The sequence below is a fragment of the Caloenas nicobarica genome, chromosome 1 (assembly GCF_036013445.1).
Source record: "Caloenas nicobarica isolate bCalNic1 chromosome 1, bCalNic1.hap1, whole genome shotgun sequence".
Lineage (NCBI taxonomy): Eukaryota > Metazoa > Chordata > Aves > Columbiformes > Columbidae > Caloenas > Caloenas nicobarica.
In genome coordinates, this window is record NC_088245.1 from 106211613 (window position 1) to 106231298 (window position 19686).

General features: G+C 42.0%; 1 protein-coding gene across 1 annotated transcript in view; it reads right to left on the minus strand.

Annotated features, from left to right (window-relative positions):
* Positions 1-12145: 12145 nt before the first annotated feature.
* Positions 12146-19686, minus strand: part of VEGFD (vascular endothelial growth factor D) — a 33204-nt gene continuing 25663 nt past the window's right edge. Inside the window, exons 4-7 of the mRNA XM_065647621.1 lie at positions 19429-19577; positions 18055-18143; positions 14225-14420; positions 12146-12775 (exon numbers count right to left, since the gene is read on the minus strand). Of these exons, the coding sequence (XP_065503693.1) occupies positions 12649-12775; positions 14225-14420; positions 18055-18143; positions 19429-19577 (561 nt within the window). The 3' untranslated portion in view covers positions 12146-12648. The remainder of the gene's footprint in view (positions 12776-14224; positions 14421-18054; positions 18144-19428; positions 19578-19686) is intronic.

Here is a 19686-nt window from a genome sequence, read left to right on the forward strand (position 1 = left end):
CCCATTTCCGGGCAGGGCCGCCCGGTCGCCACGGCAACCGCACGACTATTCCTCCCACACTCGCCTTCCCCGCCCCGCCCCCCCTCCCCTCATCCCCCGCCTCAAACGGGCGCTCCCGCCTCCGGCCCGCCGCAGCGCCGTGGCCAATCGCCGCTCGGCGCCGCGTCACGCGGTGAAGGAAGAGGCCAATCGGAGGGGCCGCACGTCGAGTGCGCGGCGGGGGAAGGGATGCGACGCGACGCGACGGAAGCGGGGTGGGGAGCGCGAGGCGGCGGTTGGGCTCGGCGGGCGTCGCCTCCGGTGTGCGGGTGGTGATCAGGCCGCGCTACCGGGCCCCGGGGAGCGGAGTGAACCCTCTCCTGCAGCAGTGTTGCCGTCGTTACGGTGGGAAGCCTGTCTTGGCCACTTGTTTTCAGAAAAAAAAACAAGCAAAAACCACCTTGTACACAGAAAAGTGTAGCCCGAAGGGATGAAAAAAGTGAGCAGCACATTGTAAAGTCACAGAATCACAGAATGTCCTGAGTTGGAAGGGACCCACAAGGATCATGGAGTCCAACTCCTGTCCCTGCACGGGACAACCCCACAGTTCACACCATGTGTCTGGGGGCTTGTCCAGTCTCTTCTTGAACACTGCCAGGCTTGGGGCCGTGACACCTCCCTGGGGAGCCTGTTCCAGTGTCCACCACCCTCTGGGGGAAGAACCTTTTCCTCATGTCCAACATAAACCTCCCCTGGCACATCTTCCTGCCATTGCCTCGAGATCTAGAGCTGCCTTAACGCTCCAAAGGCTTTGGCCTGCCTGCAGTGGAGAAGCTCTTCTGCTGGACTCTTTGGCTCAGTCACAGCTGGAAGTCCCAGAATGTTACCAAGTTTTTGATCACAAGTGCTGGGACCTTGCTTTCTCTAAATGAAAATAAAAATACAGTGATTTTTACAGGCAGGCCCGGAGCTTGAAAGTTGAGAAAAGCAGCTGGGTTGTGTGAGTTGTGCTCTCACACCCAAGGCTGGCATCGCTTGGCTGTGTGTTTCTGGTCATCTCAAGGAGCTTTGCAATCAGGTGTTAGTGGCTTGAGCACCAGCCCGACTGCTGCTGACTGCCGAGAAGGATGCTATCTCACCAAGCCAGGGTTGTTCATATGTTCCCTACATGTTCCCAAAATTATGTTTGGCAGTTACTTCTCCTTGCCAAGATAGTTCTGAAAGGACTTTTGTTAGATCTGTTTCTGTCATCACTCCTATGCAAATATGTGTGTCATGATTGACAGTAAAAGCTGACCTAGGCTGCAGTGCTGGCTGGATTCCTGGTTAGGTTGAAGCTTAGAGAGACATGGTTTGGAGACGCTGATCCCAAGAAGGACCAATGAGGAAATCCGGCACTTCATTTTATGACTGAAAGATGTTATTGTGCTGAATAAGAAAAACATTGTTCTTTGAATTTTTCTTGTGTTCAGAAAAACCAGTACTGGCAAATCTGACTTCATCATCTTGCTCCTCCAGGGTGGCAAGAACCTGAATTTCCAGATGAGTAGCTGAGTTTGAGGACAGAAGGGAGGAGGCTTCTCACCTGCAGTGACAGATATCCTGCTGTGAAAGGAGAAGTGACTGGGGACGAGAGAGCCATAGGGATCCTAGTTTTCAGCAGAAACTGGAGCCTGGGTGTAAAGCAGCTTCCTTAAATCCCATCTAGGAATAAAAAAAAAAAAAATATATATATATATATATATAAAAAAGTAGTGCTAGGAGAAGGAGGAAGGCACTTGGAGGTTCTCAGTTGCAGCACCCCGTGTAATAAATGACACTGGTGACCTTTTTCTTGTCAAGCTTCCCTGAAAAATCAAGCTGTCAGAAAAACAATGCTTATAGTTTTAACTACTTTGAAAATTAAATATATATATGTATATATTTTTATACCTTCTTCTGTGCTGTCTAGAGAAGCTGTAATTCTTAGTATGCAAGCCTAAAAAATCCAAAGAGAAATTGTAGCTGGTATACAACATAGCAGATCCTCTGTTTTGCAGAAGAAGTGGGATTTGATGTATTCCATAAGCAGATGCTGACCAACCACTGTGCAAATCCAGAATACTGGCACTGACCTACAAAACCTTCAAGAGGACAGATCCACTTTATTTCAGAAACCTCTTTTTATGCCACATCAGTTGTGGGGTTTTTGCCCTGTATATTTATTTGAACTTTGGAGCGGAGCCGATGCTTTCTCAGAAGCTGGCGATAGGCTCTAAATGTCTGTCTGAAGGAAGTCAGGAAAAGTATTGTGGTCAAGCCTTCCTGCCTTTGGTCTGGCACGTTAGCTTCTGTGGTGTGACATCTGTGCTCTTCATTAAACATGTCTGGTTGTGCTTAATGTCATACCTGTCAGTAGCCCAACTCAGTCCCCCTATATCAGCAGCCTCTTCCCACTATCATGTTCAAACAACTGAAAAACTTGTCTACCAAGAAGCCAAGGAAATATCTTAATGGGAAGAGGAGGGGAAGGGAAAGGAAGGGAAGGGAGGGGAAGGGAAGGGAAAGGAAGGAAAGGGAAGGGGAGGGAAGGGAAGGGAAGGGAAGGGAAGGGAAGGGAAGGGAAGGGAAGGGAAGGGAAGGGAAAGGAAGGGAAGGGAAAGGGAATCTTTGCTACTGTGAAGCTGGCTCCTAAATTTTAAGTCTGTGGCTCTTTTATGAGGATGGGGTATCACACAGTTTTCGCTGGCTGTGTTTTTGTGTTGTTTATTCATAAAATCGCCACTGATTCTGGGCAGATCCAGAGTCTGTCCTGCCCTGATCTGAGGTGAAGCTGTTGTGAAGGGACAAACAGCTGAAAAGAGAGTTTTTTTCCTTTCCAAATGCCTGAACTCGATGCATTGACTCCCTCATTTAAAGCACATACAAGGTCAGAGTGAGACTGTGGGAAATGTAAAGTAGAGAGTAAAGATGTTAAACCAGTGACAGCAGAGTAATTACTGCTTCGAAGCCTGGTCCTCGAATGCTCCCTAAAGCACCTCATAAATCGAGTTAATGGAGGGAGAAGATGGAGGAGACTTAAAGAGACTCCAGTGGCTTTGTTCTGCTGGCATATGCCATCTTGCCTCAAGGAGACCACTTCAGTGTTCTTGAAAAGGCAGGAAAACTTTCTGCCAGGTGCTCTGCTCTTATCCTCTCCCTCTCAGCCTCCTCTCATGCCAAGTTAGCTACTCTGTCCCCAGCCTGGTGGACGATGTTGCTTCTATTGTGCATCTGTCTTGAGCAAAAATGATCAGTTTGGTGAAGTTACTTTGCTGTGTGCAATAAGCTGAAGTTTTAAATTAATGCATTTGTTTACACTTAATCTGCCTAAAGCATGCACATTTATTATTTCAAAACAGTAGTAACTGACAAAACCAGGCAAAGTATGTTCACAGCAGAGTTGTGAAGCAGTGCTGCTCCAGAGCCTGATGCTATGGGAGAGGAACTGTAGCGCTCCTGGAAAAGAAACCTCGTGACATGCAGTGGTGGTGTGAAAGTTCACAACTGGCTCACAGTGAAGGACATTTCTCTCCTAGGATTCAGGAAAGCAAAAACTGTTGGAAGTCCCAAATGAAAAACAGAAAAATAGTACTGCCGGATGGAGAATCGTGACCTATAGGTGCAAGCATAGAGCGAGATTGGTGAGTGAAACCAAGCAGTAGAGAGCCAGAGACAGCCCAACACCCTGTTTGAAAAACCACAGTGTTTTCAGTTTCTGATCCTGCTGGAACTAAATTTGCTCCAAAATGAGGAAGTAAGCAGTATTTGGAATCTTTGTCCTGAAGGAAAAAATGGACTGTCTTCTCTTTGTTTTGCTTTTATATGGTAAGGCTGGAGAGCCTGTCATTTCTGCTAAGACTCCTGTGAAGAGAGAGTGAGAGCCCAACTGTCTACCTCAGCAGTTATTTTTGGTGCTAGGAATTAAAAATCAGGATCTAACAGGTTTCTGTAGTACCTTTAAAAGGCTGGGTTTGCCTGGTTTCTGCTGAGTACAGCCAATCCTGTATCTGGCTGCAACACCACCCAGAGAGCAGCCAAGAAAAATGGGTTTCTCATTCAAGCATCTGGATTTTCATACAGTATTTCTCCCATACTTGTGAAATCTCACAGAAGGTGGATGAAGTGACGTGTTAATACAGACTGTAGAAAGGGTTTCTTTTCTTTAGTCTGTATTTAATGCTCATTTCTTTCATGGACTACACTGCAGTTTGTTAACCTTTCATGCTTAAAACATTTATTTTAAAAGTATATTAACATGTCACTTCATCTGGGTCAAATGAGATACAGTAACACACAGATCTCATATCAGTTATTATGAAGCCGCAGCGTGTTGGCCAGACTAGACTCGGTTTTACTTTTTATTTTTTCTCAGCTTTACTAGATTTTACTGTCTGTTTAGTTGCAGATCTGAATTTCTGTTTCTGCAGCCTTCAGGCCACATTGAAGTGCTTTAGCATTTATGAATCAGCTGCATTAGAAGATAAGGCCTGTCTTAGACGTCTTCTGTTTGTACCTTTAAGACTGTATTTGATGAACTCTTTTAAAAAATCTGGGAATCTATGTCATGGAGTTAATATAAACAGAAGTGCCAGAACTCTCAGATGAGTTTCAGTACTAAAATGCTAACCAAATGTGTTTGACTGAAAGTATAAGGACTTCTGATGAAGGAAAAGAAAAAGGTGCACTGACAACAGCAGATGGAGCTATTGGAATCTTAAAATGTGGGTATCCTGGTGGGGATGCAAAATATTCTCTGTGTAAAGCTGAAGAATGTGCACCTAGTATGTGTTATTGGCTATGACTAATGCTCCTACTTCACATATGCTCCAGAACATTATCAACACTCTTCTCTGTGCTCATGTTACCCATTAGTGTAGTAACTACCTGCTTTCTATAGTTTAAATTAAAAGAAAACTGAATTTCTTATAAAAACTAAACATGAAATATCCTATATTTTGATAGTTTATATACAGATTTAAACTGTAAGGCAAAAATAATTCATTGCAATTATACTTAAAATCCATGAAAGGAAATAAGGCTTTCTCTAAGTTGATAGCGTTATTGTAGCTTTGAATATCTAAAGATAAAAACAAGGTAAAGTCTCTAGAGAAAATAGTAATTTTTATTTGACTGTTAGATTCAGTAAGACTCAGAGAAACTTCCAGGCACACCAGCTTTCTTAAGATTTGAAGCGGAAGCCACAGATTTCAAGCTTTGTCCAGATCAGAAACAAGTGCTCTGAGTTTGATTTAATTAATATGGAGCAGAGCAAGGTGATAAGGTGATTTGCCTCCAGGGGACAGGTAAAGAGGCACAGGTATTATTAGCTATGAAAACTTTAGGAGCGAGCTGTGGGTAGAGTTTTAGAATGGGGTGCACAGGGAAATATCAGATCAGAGAGACTGGATGGCTTTAGAAGGATTTTCATGATATGGCTTCATAACTGAGCTACAGGAAGACGTTGATAAGAAGTGTTACATAGTTCTTGTGAATATGTTGAGCTTTTCCTTGTGTTTCATCACTTGGATTGGTTGTTTTATTCTGAAGAGTGAAGCTAAATAACCACTATGCAACCGTATTTGAGTGTTCAAACACAATTCTGAACAGTTAGCCCACTCATAGGGAGCAAGAGAGGACCAAAAGAGGTGCATGAGTTTGCTTAGGGGGATCAGGGGCTAGGGGAAAGTTTTGGCTAAATGCTTTGCCAATAGGTCACCTAAGAGAAGCTGATGGGTTAGTCTGGGTATCTTGCATCACTGTTTCAGCTGGACCTATGATACTAAGCAACACGTTAGCAATGCAGCCTTCACCAGTCAAAAATACCACTTATCAAAACAAGTAGGGCAGAATACTAGGTGGAATGTTTCCTGTTTTGTTACCTTCTTCACAATTTGTGTTCATACCCAGTAACTGGATTTTTATTTTATTTAACCACTGTTGTATTTTTAAATATATAGTATATACTAATGCAGACTAGAATTAAATCATTGACTGTTCAACCATAAACATTTCAAAGGTAGCTTTTGATGTTTAAGAAATGAAGCATTTCACACTAAGTCATAGATCCTCAATGGTCTCAACCTGGGAGGACCTTTCACATTAAGTAGTATTGTAAAGCATGATAAAGTGGAAAAAAAGAAGGGTGTTAATGGAATAGAAGTCAAAATACAGACTAAGCCCTGGCAGCATCCTTTTATGTAGTCACTTTGCTTTATTGGCTAAAGGAGCAATTTCCTTTTAACTTAATTTAAAACAGACTTTCTCCCCTCTACTCCCCCAAGTGAAAAGTTTTTATTGAAGTTTTTGAGCAACTGCTGATATGGGAATCTGACAGAAATAAAATGAATAGCAGTCCATCATTTGTAACCCCTGACTTGTTTGTTTTTTAATGTAGACTGTAATAAATGAGAACATAGATTCACTTGTTCCGATAACCACCTTGTAGTTCCAGAGAGACCAAGTCACTCCATGAGTCCAAAATTAAAAGGTGACAACCTCTTTGATATTTTAAAGTTGAAACACTTTTATCAGTTATTTAGAAAATATGAAGGAGACTGGCAGCTGAAGGAGCTTCAACAAATTTTGTTTTGGGTTTTCACGGCCCATTCCTTTTTTTATGCTATTGTAAAGCAAAGTAACTCTTGATTTAAATAGCATAAGTCCTGGTTTACAGTGGTACAAAAACAAACGACAACAACATAGAACACAAAACCAACCAATCAACCAACGACAACAAAAAAACTCAACAAACAAAAAACACCCAAGAAGCAGATTCACTTTTTTTGGCTGGAAAACAGGAAGGGACCTTAAGAGTCAGCTGGCCTTGATGCCCAAAGGGTACATATAGGTTTATACGTTTGCAATGTATATGAGGATGACAGGGTTTATATATGGTCTGTCATCCTTCCTATGAAAAATGCTTGCTGCAAGCAATGTCACAGTACATGACATACGATGGCTTTCAAAGTTAATGATAGCAGTGCTTTCAAGATTTGCTTGACTTTCTTCAGCGTTACCAGCATTTTGTAAGATCACACATACCTCTGCCCTTTTAGAAGCCAAGTATAATTTTTGCAAGTAGGTAAAGATTTCCTAACTCTTTGAAATGCAGTGTGTATGTTCTGCTATTATTCTCATTCAGTCTTTTCCCTTGCCCCCTCTCTGCAAAAAGCACATGCAAGTGAAAGTTACTGATAAAAACTGATGGTTTTAGAAACTTCGTGCACATTTATTTAGAATTAAATATTATTATTTAAGTGTTCTCATTCCTATTGTACACACGAATATGTAGAGGCCATAATCCAAATATCACATTAAAGACCTCTGTAACTATATAAAAATTAAGACACACTGTAGCAGGAAGTTTTAGCATTATTGGTCTGGCTATGAAATCTGTAAATCATGGCCATATGCTTAAAAAGCAAGCCGTGCTGAACACTAATAAAAGGCATTTTGAACTTCAAAGAGAATGTTCCTCTGCTCAATAACCTTCCTTCAGAGTCATAGGCTAAGAGCTAATGATATCAGTCAAAAAACAGGTCTGCTATGAATTTTACATACCTCATTTAAGTCTTCTGAATTGTTGTATTAAATCTCTCTTATTAAAATCCGATATATCAATATGAAAGATAACATAGAGCATTTCTATTTTAAAGTTTGTTGAGTATTTTTAAATTGATCAAAGGATCCAGTATTTCTCAAGATAGTATTATGAATTTTTATAACTTGTCATCAAGTTCTAATATCTGCTCATGCTTCCATCTCCACCCGGAGCCTCCTTTTAGTCACGGTTTTCTATGTAAAGGATTTATGGCTGTGCAACAGTGTTAGTAACATCTGGATTCTTCTTCTGTGGCAGTGAAGACCATCATAGACTAGTGGCATTTACAGCATTGTGCTTCAACTCTTGAGCTTTTCCACATAGTATTTCAGTGAATGTTGGAAATATGCTGTATATGCTCTAGCTTTGGTAATTTTCTAATCATGCAAGAGAATGGGATAGAAAGAGCAGCACTCTGCAACACAGAGACTGACAAAGGTCCTTAGGAGCAGGTGATCTGTTAGGATTGTGCACACGAATATGTAGAGGATGTTAGGATGGGAATTTTTTTGTGAAAGAAAGAAGCTGTAAGGTGCCCATGCTTCAAACACAGTAGCACAGGAGTGCAGTCCAAAAAGTAGGTGGGTCAAGGCTTCAGGAGATGGAAGTGCCTTTCTTCAGCAAGAGCTAGCAGGAGGGGAAGGATGGTCAATGCTCATACTCAACCAATGATTTTGTAGGGTTAGGGAAAGATATTTTCATGTTCTGGCACAGTCAGTGTGAATCTGGTCAACTCAGAGCTCTAAGGCATCTTTGCTTTCCTGCCCAGGACAGTGCCGTGCTTGTGGTGAATGGAGAGAGGATGGATCCATCATCCTAAGCTGCAGGGGAAGGCTGCAGGACTGCAGTACTGTCCTGGCGTGTCTGGCGTTCTTGAGTATGGGACACCAGCAAGAGCTGTCCCCTTCCCCTGCCAGGCCTGCACAGTCTGTGTGCTCACCTCCACCTCACGTTGTGACCTGGTGGGCCAGGGACAGCTGGGTAACAGATTAATGGGTTAATGGAGAGAGGAGTCTTGTGAGGTCCTGTGCTGCACCAGAAGGGAAAGACCTGAGGGTGAGATTAGCGTGTGCATATTCACACCCATGCACACACACACGCACCAAGTCTATTATCCTCAGTACAGGAAAGACATGGACCTGTTGGAGAGGGTCTAGAAGAGGCCACAAGAATGATCAGAGGGATGGAACACCTCTGCTGTGAGGACAGGCTGAGACAGTTGGGGTTATTGGGCCCCTCAAGAAGGCCAGGGAACTGCTGGAGAGAGTCCAGCGCAGAGCAACGAAGATGGTGAAGGGAGTGGAGCATCTCCCTTATGAGGAAAGGCTGAGGGAGCTGGGTCTCTTTAGCTTGGAGGAGACTGAGGGGTGACCTCATTAATGTTTATACATATGTAAAGGGTGAGTGTCACGAGGATGGAGCCAGGCTCTTCTCGGTGACAACCAATGATAGGACAAGGGGCAATGGGTACAAACTGGAACACAAGAGGTTCCACTTAAATATGAGAAGAAACTTCTTCTTAATGAGGGTGACAGAACACTGGAACAGGCTGCCCAGAGAGGTTGTGGAGTCTCCTTCTCTGGAGACATTCAAAACCCGCCTGGACGCCTTCCTGTGTAACCTCACCTAGGTGTTCCTGCTCTGGAGGGGGGATTGGACTAGATGATCTTTTGAGGTCCCTTCCAATCCCTAACATTCTGTGAATCTGTGATTCTATGTTCAGCCTGGAGGGTCAGCTCCAGGGAGACCTCATTGTGGCCTTTCAGTACTTAAAAAAGTCCTATAAGAAAGATGGGGACAGACTTTTTAGCAGGGCCTGTTGTGATAGGACAAGGGTAATGCTTTTAAACTAAAGGGGGGAGATTCAGGCCAGACATAAGGAAGACTTTTTTTTTTCAATAAGGGTGGTGAAACACGGGCCCAGGTTGCCCAGAGAGGTGGTGGATGCCCCATCCCTGGAGACATTCCAGGCCAGGCTGGACGGGGCTCTGAGCAACCTGATCTAGTCGAAGATGTCCCTGGTCATTGCAGGGGGTTGGACTAGATCCTTTCCAACCCAAACTATTCTATGATTCTATCCTGCAAAGGCCTGAGTGAATTTCAGCTCTGTGTACCAGAGTTGACAATCCTATTTGAAGCATGAAGAAGTACATTCATAAGCTTTCTGGAGATTAGAACTAAGAACCTCTAAGGACCATGAAAGTTATAAACTATGTAAATATTTAAGTTTGCTGATTGCTTAGGTCACTCTTGTCAGTGAATGCCACCACAAGCAATTTCCTTTTCCACCTTCACAGTAAGCCTAAGACCTGTTCTAAATCCACAAGCTTTCTGGCACATTGCTGCTGCAAAATGGAAATCCTTCACAGATAAAACAACCCGTAGGGGATTAAATGTTAAAATAACGCTGAATTTTACATTGACCTTCAGGTATGGTTTTGATGATCACACATTCTCTGTTGTTTGAGCATGTTTCTATCAAAAATATTTACCTAAGCATTTAACAAACTGATCTGCAAGAAGTAAGCACAAAATTTTGAGCTTAAGGGTTAAATTCACCCAGAGGCTTATGCTGAACGAAGTCGTGGACATGGCAAAATCTCACTCCATCCCATTGGGATCTTCAGTCCTGAGTTAGACCTCCAGGCATGGGTCTGTTTTGCAGTGATCTAGAAAGGTGTGAAAACCTTGGAGCAAGGTTCACAGTGGTGGTCAGCAATGGTACCTTTCTAGCTTGGGTATCCTAGCGGCTATTACACTCTCCTGGGAGTTAGGTGGTTCATGTTCAAATCTCTCTCTGCCTCACTAAGAAAAGCTTTTGAACATGGTTTTCAGCCTCTCAGTGACTGCTGTATCTAAGAGTCTTCTGGAGTTGGAGCAGACTTACATGTCTTTCAGGTTGGAGCAGTTCTGTTTTGTAATAAAAGCTTAATGTATTTACTGGGCAGGACAGAAAGCTGAGGAAGCCTCTACAGATAAACATTGACAAAACTCAGGCATAATTAATACAGAGTTCCAGGTGCTAAACTTCAATTCAGGAAAAGCTGGGAAATGCCACCTGAAACTCTTTCCACAGAATTTAGCTGTACAAATACTGTGCTATAGTATTGCACAAAGGTGTATTTTTATTCCATGTGACTCTAGTGCCACCAGTTAAGTGTCTGGTTCAGCATCATCTGCCTGGGCTTTCAAAGCACAGTGCTTCTGCAGCTCCCTGGCTTTCTGAGGAACGCGCTAAAGCTGTAGCCTGTCTGCAATCCAACCATGAGGTCAGGATGTCCCCAACTGAGCTGAGTGAGAAGTGATGGGGCACATCATTGCTTTGATGGACCCTTGTATAGCTCAGGGGCGTCACTCACCATGTACACATGTCTGAATTTAGAGCTTCTTGGAGGAGCAGGGGAAATGTAAGGGGGTTCTCCTGCCAAGCTGGTTCACCTGATTTTGAACTGGGGTCATGTCCCCCTTCTTGTCCATGCAGAGAACATGTGAGTTGCAGGTGGCCTTTGCTCTGGAGGAGAACCCTCAGCAGGTGAGCCCAGTGCAGACCAGTAGGTAACCCTGCTTCAGGGGCTCCACCCAGTGTGCTTGCAGGTCAGACCACATTGTTTGGTCAGACGATCCCAGGCCAGGTCCCAGCACAGATAACAAAAACAGGCTGCAGGTATTTTTGAACAGACCTAGATCACAGCCGGCTTAGGGCAGTCATCCAGGGTTGAATCCTAAATGCTTTACTCAGACAAAAGAAATGTTAAATTGTTTGGTGCTTTGTCCAACAATTCAATCTTACAGGATTTGGCTCTATTTTAAAGCAATCTATTTTTTCTCTATATACAAAAATTTCAGCTACACATCAAAGAGCCATTTTCTATTCCCTGTGTGGTGTCTACGTTTCCACCCCTGTAGCAGTTGTTTAATTTGCTCTATTCCCTTCATTCACATTACAATGTAGAATTGGAGAATTCAGCAAAGGGGAAAAAATGATTCAGTCATCAAGACTGTCACTTCTGGTTCAAGAATATTGCTCACAATATTTTCTGTGGAGAGTCTCAGCCCAGACTTTGGTGGCTCCAAAAATAATGCCGTCCTTGTACTTGGTTTGGTTAAAATACTGTTACTCAGGCCTCACACTGATGGAGGAATTTCAGTGCAATGGAGATATTTTCATAGCATGGCAAGCTAAAAGGAAAGCTATCTTTTAGTGTACCATGCCTTTCCAAAAATCACTGAAGAGTTAGTACTAATGTGGCTGTTATCCCCCTAGGGATATTAACACACTACACGAGGAACAAATCAATAAATCACACATGGTTGTCGGGCAGATGTGGGAAAAACGATTCTTCTTTACTGAAACTATTGGATCAAGTGACCTTGTTTCGACCTGGGTTTGGGCAAGAAGCCAGGCTCAGTGGGACAAACATACGAAGGCTGTACTTGACATGGCTTGGGCTTTTGCTTGTTTGCTTTTTGTTGGGCAGAGTTTTAAAATAACAGAGAAAAACTGAAACCACTCGAATAACTGATGTATTTATTTTCTTATATACACTTAAATATGGCACATCTGACAGTAGTTGTACAATAAACTCAAAATGATAATCAAAGCTGCACAGTAGATCAAATAACTCAGTGTTGAACCTATTAGAAGATAAATCCTGTACACTGAATTTCTGAAGAAAGTTTCACCCAGGAGCTGCATTAGCTAAGGATTCAGAGTCTAAGATTATCTAGTCTCGATTTCAGAAAGACTGGCTGGTGACTGTGACTCTATTACCAATAATCCAGCTTCATCTTCCATAATGTAACATTGGACTGGCACTTCTCCCTCCAACACAGCCAGAAATTCATTGGTTTTTGTTACCTCTTAGAGAACAATTAACAATGTCCCAGAGGAATCACCTGCAGTTAGTGATTACTCTAATAAATAAATGCAGACTGGATTCATTCTTCTGCTATTAATGTGAAAGATGTTCATGTTTACTATTTTTTTTAAAGTCACGTGACAGCTACGTTGCAAAGCAGTGGATTTTCGGAGAATAGGGAAAGCTCAGTCAAGGAGTTTCTTTGCTTTGAGACCCATGAGAACCTCTCTTCTCCTTTGGACAACGACAATGCCTAGGACACATTGGTTTTGCAGTCGGGCATGTTCTGGGTTGGGATGGACATTTGTCCTCACAGCTGTTTGATAAAGAAGAAAAAAGGAAAAAGATAGAAGGTTTGTAATATGATAATTCCTCGCTGTCACAGTCCTCAACATTTTCAGCACTGAACACTGCAATGCTCTCTACACAGCCCTTGGTAAAGTGTCAACACCCTACAACACCGGGAGACACAACTGCTGCCTGACAGTTCTTGCCTGCAGCAGTGTCTCTTGCTGTTGTCCATTTGTCCACAGTCATGACCTAAGTAATGTTTTCATTTCTTGTGAGCAGTGAAGCCCAGAGTGTCAGCACTAGATAGATGGTGCTGCTATCAAATTCTGCAAAGTATCTTACTCTCCTGACGCTTCAGCTCTGGTTCTCCAGGAGTACAGGGCATAAAAATCTGGTTTAAAAGTCCTCTGTCCAGACTATAGTAATTTCTAGAAGCCAAACTCATGTAAACAAATAATTGCCTTGATCTCCCTCACCTATGTGAAACACATCAATGATCAAGTCTCTCATGCTAACTTTCAGCACTGCTGATTCTGTTTTATATTTATTGTCAACTTGCTTGTCTGTATTTTCAAAACTGAACCTAAAGATGCAAAGGTTACTTCTTCCGCAGCTTCTTCTCCATAAATGGACCTATGAAGCCTATGAGAATGGACCCTGTGGGTCACCATTCAGTGAACTGCAGCTCTGCTAAGGTACCCAGGGAAACTGGATGCTGACTGTCTTCACATAAGCTTCCAGACAGAGCTCCTGCATCTCCTGAGTATCTACATGTGGCCAAGCTTTTCTGAGAAGGAAATTTTGAAAATAAACTAATGCATGAAAAAAGACTATTTTAAAAGGGTATTTTCTATCGAAATTTTGCCAGAGAAACCTCAAAACTAAATACACAAAAGGATTAGGGAAATGCATAACAACCCCCGAACAATTTTCCGCCTTCTCAGTGGAATCAGAGCTGAGTGGCTTTGTATGAGTACAGAATTGCATTAGCTCTATTTGTAATCACTTGCTCTGAGGACAAACGTTGTGAGTGCCAACTTAAGGAGCTTTTGTCCCCAGGCATCCATGAGTCTGCAATCAGCTGTGACAGAGAACACAGGATGGGTTCTACCTACCTACAAATGCAAGACTCAGTATCTCACTGTAAATCTCCTGTGTCACACAGTAATTTCAGTTGTAGCACAGTTTTAACCATTATTCCCTTAAGATTAAGGGGAGGAAAGGTGGTAAATATTGGTAGTTGAATAGCACCTTCACCTAGATTTCTTTAAAACATGTTAATTTAATAAACCTTAGACTCCTTCTATGAGGCAGGCATTGTAAATACCATCTCTATTATTATTATCTCCCTAACTGCAGCAAGGTATCTTATTCTGTGTGGGCCTCCTAGCTAATTCACCACTTGCACCTCCAGCATCTACACAAGGTAACTGAGATCTTGCAGCGTAGACACTGAATGACAAGGAACACTTACCTGCAGGTTTCAGCATGAAATATCTTGTGTTTTAGAGCACAGGTCTCCTGGCTCTCCCTACACAAATAGCAGCTGCAGTTCTCTTTACTTTGAAAGAAATCTGTGGGACACTTCTGTCTACAGATGCATTCACAATTTTCTTCATCAAATTCCATGTGTTGTCCACACATAGCCAGCTCAGCAAGAGGAGGGAGTCCTGCAATAGCACATACAGCTTTTAGCGGTAAGATTTACATGTCTAAATCTTGCTTTCAAAGAGATTAACTCTTTCTTTGCAGTCACTAGGACTCACACAGATACTTTCTTATAGATTCTAGTCTTCAGAATTTCTTTTGTAACTTACAGCACAGAAAAGGACTTGAGAGGATTACGCTGATTATTTTACTTACTCTGATACTACTATTTCTTGTGGGTTGAACCCTGCATAAAAAACCCCTTTATTTTAGGGCTGTATATTAAGACCCTGGTGTTAGGTTTTGGGATGCACAAATCTTCACTGGACAGCAGGTTTTTAAAAGAAAATCTCAAAAAGGATATAGTCTTTACCCATGACAAAAATGCACATCTGTGCAAACTGTCACACTCGCCACTCGTACTTCACTGCCCATATACTGCGGAAATTTTGCAAAAGTAATGCTGTGTCTAGTAAGGTGTGCGCTGGTCTAGCACTTCAATAAGGAGCATGTGCATGCTTGTCAGTTAAACATAGAAGAAAATACTTTGCTTCAGAAACAAAACCCCAGCCAAGAGAATGCACTGTCTAATACCTCATCTATCTTCCCTCAAAATACACATCTGGAGTACAATATGAAGCTAATCCTAGCAAAAAGGGAACACATTTTGTGAAAGCTTTATTAAAATGCTAGCAGCACATCCCTGGTTAAAGGTCATGGCATATTGTGTGTCACTGGGAAGGTAATTTCCTGTACTTTCAGAATTAGCTCTTGGATTTAACCTATGGAATGTGGAATGTAACCTGCATCTGTGACCTCTGCAGCCTTAGCTCTGATCCCAGTGGCCAGAAAAGGCTTGCACATTACTTGAAAGAAACCTACATTATTATTTTCTTAATGCTGGGAAACCAATATCCAGGCAGAATAAAACCCAAGTCCTATTAGAAAGGAGGAAGGAATCTGCCCCAAATTCTTGCAAGGCAGACTCCTTCCTTGGGGTGATAAGTCTTGGCATGTGTGAAGTGGTGTAGAGTGTTTCAGTCTCACTTTGTTTCAACCTCAAAGACAGATTTAAAGTTATTTTGTCCCAGCCACTGCCAAAGACAAAGTACTTCAGAGAATGATATTTTATCTGTGGAAATATTAAGTCTATGTCAACAAAAGCTATAATTCAACAAGCTGCAAATTTCAATGCTCAAAGGTGACCTTACAAAAGTCTGAAAAGTCCTTTGGACTTACTCTGAAATATAGAGTACTAATCCTTTCTTGAGTGAAAAGACTAACTTGAGCTTAACTACGTAACCTGATGGTCAAATGGTGTGATCCAGAGTGAGAACAGATCCTAGAGAAACCACTATGCCATTGATCTCTTGCTTGTTAACATTAGGAGATTGTAATCAACAGACCAGTTTATTAGTTTATTTAGTTTTATTTTAGCTTGCTAGTCTAGGAATTTTTTGCCAGCTTGCTTTTGTTGTTGCCTTGGATGTTTTATTCTTTTGCTTGTTGCATGTAGGTTAAACCACAAAGGCAAGGCTTGCTTCTATGCCCATCTGCTCTAGTGCTATGATAATTTTACTTTGACCAGCACAATTTCCTGAGAAAAGCAATTTTTAAAAACCTTATACAGGGCTTAATGTTTACTGCTAGTAAGTATCTTTATACTTACACAATTACATCCCAGAATATTGCCTGCAAAATTCTTTGACAGATTGAGGTTTTTCAAGAAAAGCAGAGGGAGAAGTGGTGTACACTTCTACAAATTTTACCCTCTTCCACTTCCTTCCACAGACCTGAAGGGGTATATGTGCATAGTCCGGAGTATGTATGGCATATCAGTTTGAAAGCTTCCTAAATATTAGGTGGGTGCGAAAGTAACTGCAGTTTTTGCATTGCTGAAATTTGCTGTTTGATAGTGTAATACATTCTTAAATAAATGTGGTTATGTTATACATCATTTCAATGCTCTTTTCTCACTTTATGTTTTTTTGCTACTGACATGACTTTCTGTTTATTTTATATTTATTTCAGACTATGGAAATGATGTTAGACAAAAAGTAGATTCGAGCCATTTTTGTATTCAAGTTCAAAATGGGTCGTAAAGCAGCAGAGACAACTCGCAACATCAACAACGCACTTGGCCCAGGAACTGCCAACGAACGTACAGTGCAGTGGTGGTTCCAGAAGTTTCTCCAAGGAGATGAGAGCCTTGAAGATGAGGAGTGTAGTGTCCAGCCATCAGAAGTTGACAAAGACCAATTGAGAGCAATCGTCAAAGCTGATCCTCTTACAACTACACGAGAAGTCGCTGAAGAACTCAACGTCGACTATTCTACAGTCATTCGATATTTGAAGCAAATTGGAAAGGTGACAAAGCTCGACAAATGGGTGCCTCATGAGCTGACCAAAACTCAAAAAAATCATCATTTTGAAGTGTCATTTTCTCGTATTTTACATAACAACAATGAACCATTTCTCGATCGGATTATGATGTGCAACGAAAAGTGGATTTTATATGACAACTGGCAATGACTAACTCAGTGGTTGGACCAAGAAGAACCTCCAAAGCACTTCCCAAAGCCGAACTTGTACCAAACAAAGGTCATGGTCACCGTTTGGTGGTCTGCTGCTGGTCTGATCCACTACAGCTTTCTGAATCCCAGTGAAACTATTCCATCTGAGAAGAATGCTCAGCAGACTGATGAAATGGACTGAAAACTGCAATGCCTGCAGCTGGCATCAGGCAACAGAAAGGGCCCAATTCTTCTCCATGACAACGCCTGACTGCACATCACGCAACCAATGCTTCAAAAGTAGCCCAACGAATTGAGCTACGAAGTTTTGCTTCATCCTCTCGCCAACTCACTACCACTTCTTCAAGTATCTGGACAACTTTTTGCAGGGAAAACACTTCCACAACCAGCAGGATACAGAAAATGCTTTCCAAGAGTTCATCAAATCCTGAAGCACGGATTTGTACACTACGGGATTAAACAAACTTATTTCTTGTTGGCAAAACCCTGTTGATTGTAGTGATTCCTATTATGATTAATAAAGATGTCTTTAAGCCTAGTTATAATGATTTAAAATTCACAGTCCAAAACTGCAATTACTCGCACCAACCTAATACCTTAATAGTATCATAAAAAGTAGTCAGATACTTTTAAAAGTCATATAATGTTTTGCACTGACTACAACTAATAGGCAGGACTGATTTTGGCTATCTTATTCCCAATTAAGTCTGTTCTTAAGAATTTCCCACAATAAAGATTCAGCACCTTCCCCATGCAATACATACCAGGGCATATTTTTTTTCTACAGTTAAGAAGTTTTCCCTAGTGCCCATCATACAATTTAAGGCCCATGTAAACTAAAGAATTGTCCAGGGTATCTACTTCACTAACTCTTTTAAACTATTTCCTATTCAGGTTGCTAATATAGAGGGAGTAAAATGTCCAAGCAAAAAACTTGAGATGGGGATAAGCACATATGAGTGTTTCTTTTCAGGTGAGCTTCTACACCCTAAGCCAAGTCAATCTAGGGATGTGGAATCAAAACTATAACTCTCACAATAAAAAAATGAGACAAAATCAAAATGAAACACAAGCAGCCTGGAGATAGTAAAGCAGAAGTGTCCATTTGTAATTTCATCTTTACCTTCTCGTCTGTTGGGGTGCTGTACACATTCACATTTGTCACTATCCCAGATCCAACCATTATGGCAAAGTTTGTTGGTAAAGGGGCATCTAGAAGAAAAAAAGTATATATATATATAGGAATTTTTAAAAATTAGGAGCCTCAGTGTAGCTATTTGGCAACATGTGCCTACTGTTATGCTGGGTCTGCCATGCGAAGGTACAGCACCTGCGTGCATTATTGCTGCAAACAGAAAACCTGGGGACTGGATGGTTTTGCTGATAGGGCTGAGCTGTCTGGCTCCCAGCAATTAGAAGGAGCAGGTAGAGCACATATTTCAGATCACATCCTTAGGAAACATCTACAATTTCATATTTCCACTTTTCCATAAAACACCTCTACCCCACCCAAGGTAGTCTTTGTCTTCATACTATGCAACTGTATTCAATTTTGCCATGCTGCCAGAAAGTGCAGCTCTGGTTTAAAGTTGCCCGTGCTCAAGGATGTATAGTGGAGTGTTTTCAGGGTCAGAGGGACCAGTTTGACTTTTAGGCACTTGGCTCTGGGAGGGGACCTCACAAACTGGAAGAAGGCTGAGGTTCTTCTGTATTTGTGTAGGAAGATGATTTAGAGCAGCCAGCAGGCTGAGTGAGGGCTGGGGTGGCTTTGCTGAAATGCCACCTCTCTCCCAGCCCAGATGTCCCACTGAAGGGCAGTTCTGGGGGCAAGCCTACATGCAGGGCTAGACAGAGACATCTGAGTTGACTTCCAATGAGTCACTCAAACTCTCTCTGCTCCTACAGTGTTTGTTAAAATAATGTAGCCTGTTCTCAACAGGACTACAGGTATTTTATACTGTTTTTTGAAGTTTGATGTGAGATCACTTTTCCTAGCCAATGGGCCTGACAGATGCAAACCAGGGCTGGAACAGAAAGTGGAAAGCCATGGTTCACACTGATTCTGACCTAACATGCCATGAGGTATGGCAGACGGCTTTAGCTTGACCACAGCACTCTGTGTGCCCTGGCTAAATAATGTGCAAGCAGAGTTGCTCATGTCAGGTTGAAAAAGTCTATATACTCCTACCCAAATAGTTCCAGAGGAGCACAGTGCTAATGTGTGCACTTTGAGTTCACTCTCAGGCACCTAAGTGTCTTAATGACTCCAGATCCCACTGAACTAGCCAGCTGTGCATTGGATTCTAGTGTCCATACACTTATAATTCACCAGGTTTTGTTGAAGCTTTCTAACCCTGAGTGATAATCAAGCTTTTTGAAAAAAGTGTTGGCATAACAGAAAGTAAAGCAACCGTTGTAATGACCAAATCAGAACAAAATAGTTTTCCTACTTCAAACTTCACAACATGTGTAGCAGTTTGTAAAAGAGGAAACTTACCCATCTTCTTCTGGGTACTGGACAGATCTTCGTATGATGGCATACTGATGGCGCTGAGTATTTGATTGACACTTACAGCCTGTGTGATTGGCAATTTTGATTGGCACGGGCTCAGGAACACTTGTCAAGGGAACTGAGATCTCAAAGAGCTAGGGGGATGAAATAACATTTATTTTTCAGTTTGCATTGTATAGTTACTATTTGGAGTTTTAAATCAAAACCTCTTATCCTTTCCCACCATTTGCCCCACTCTTGCTC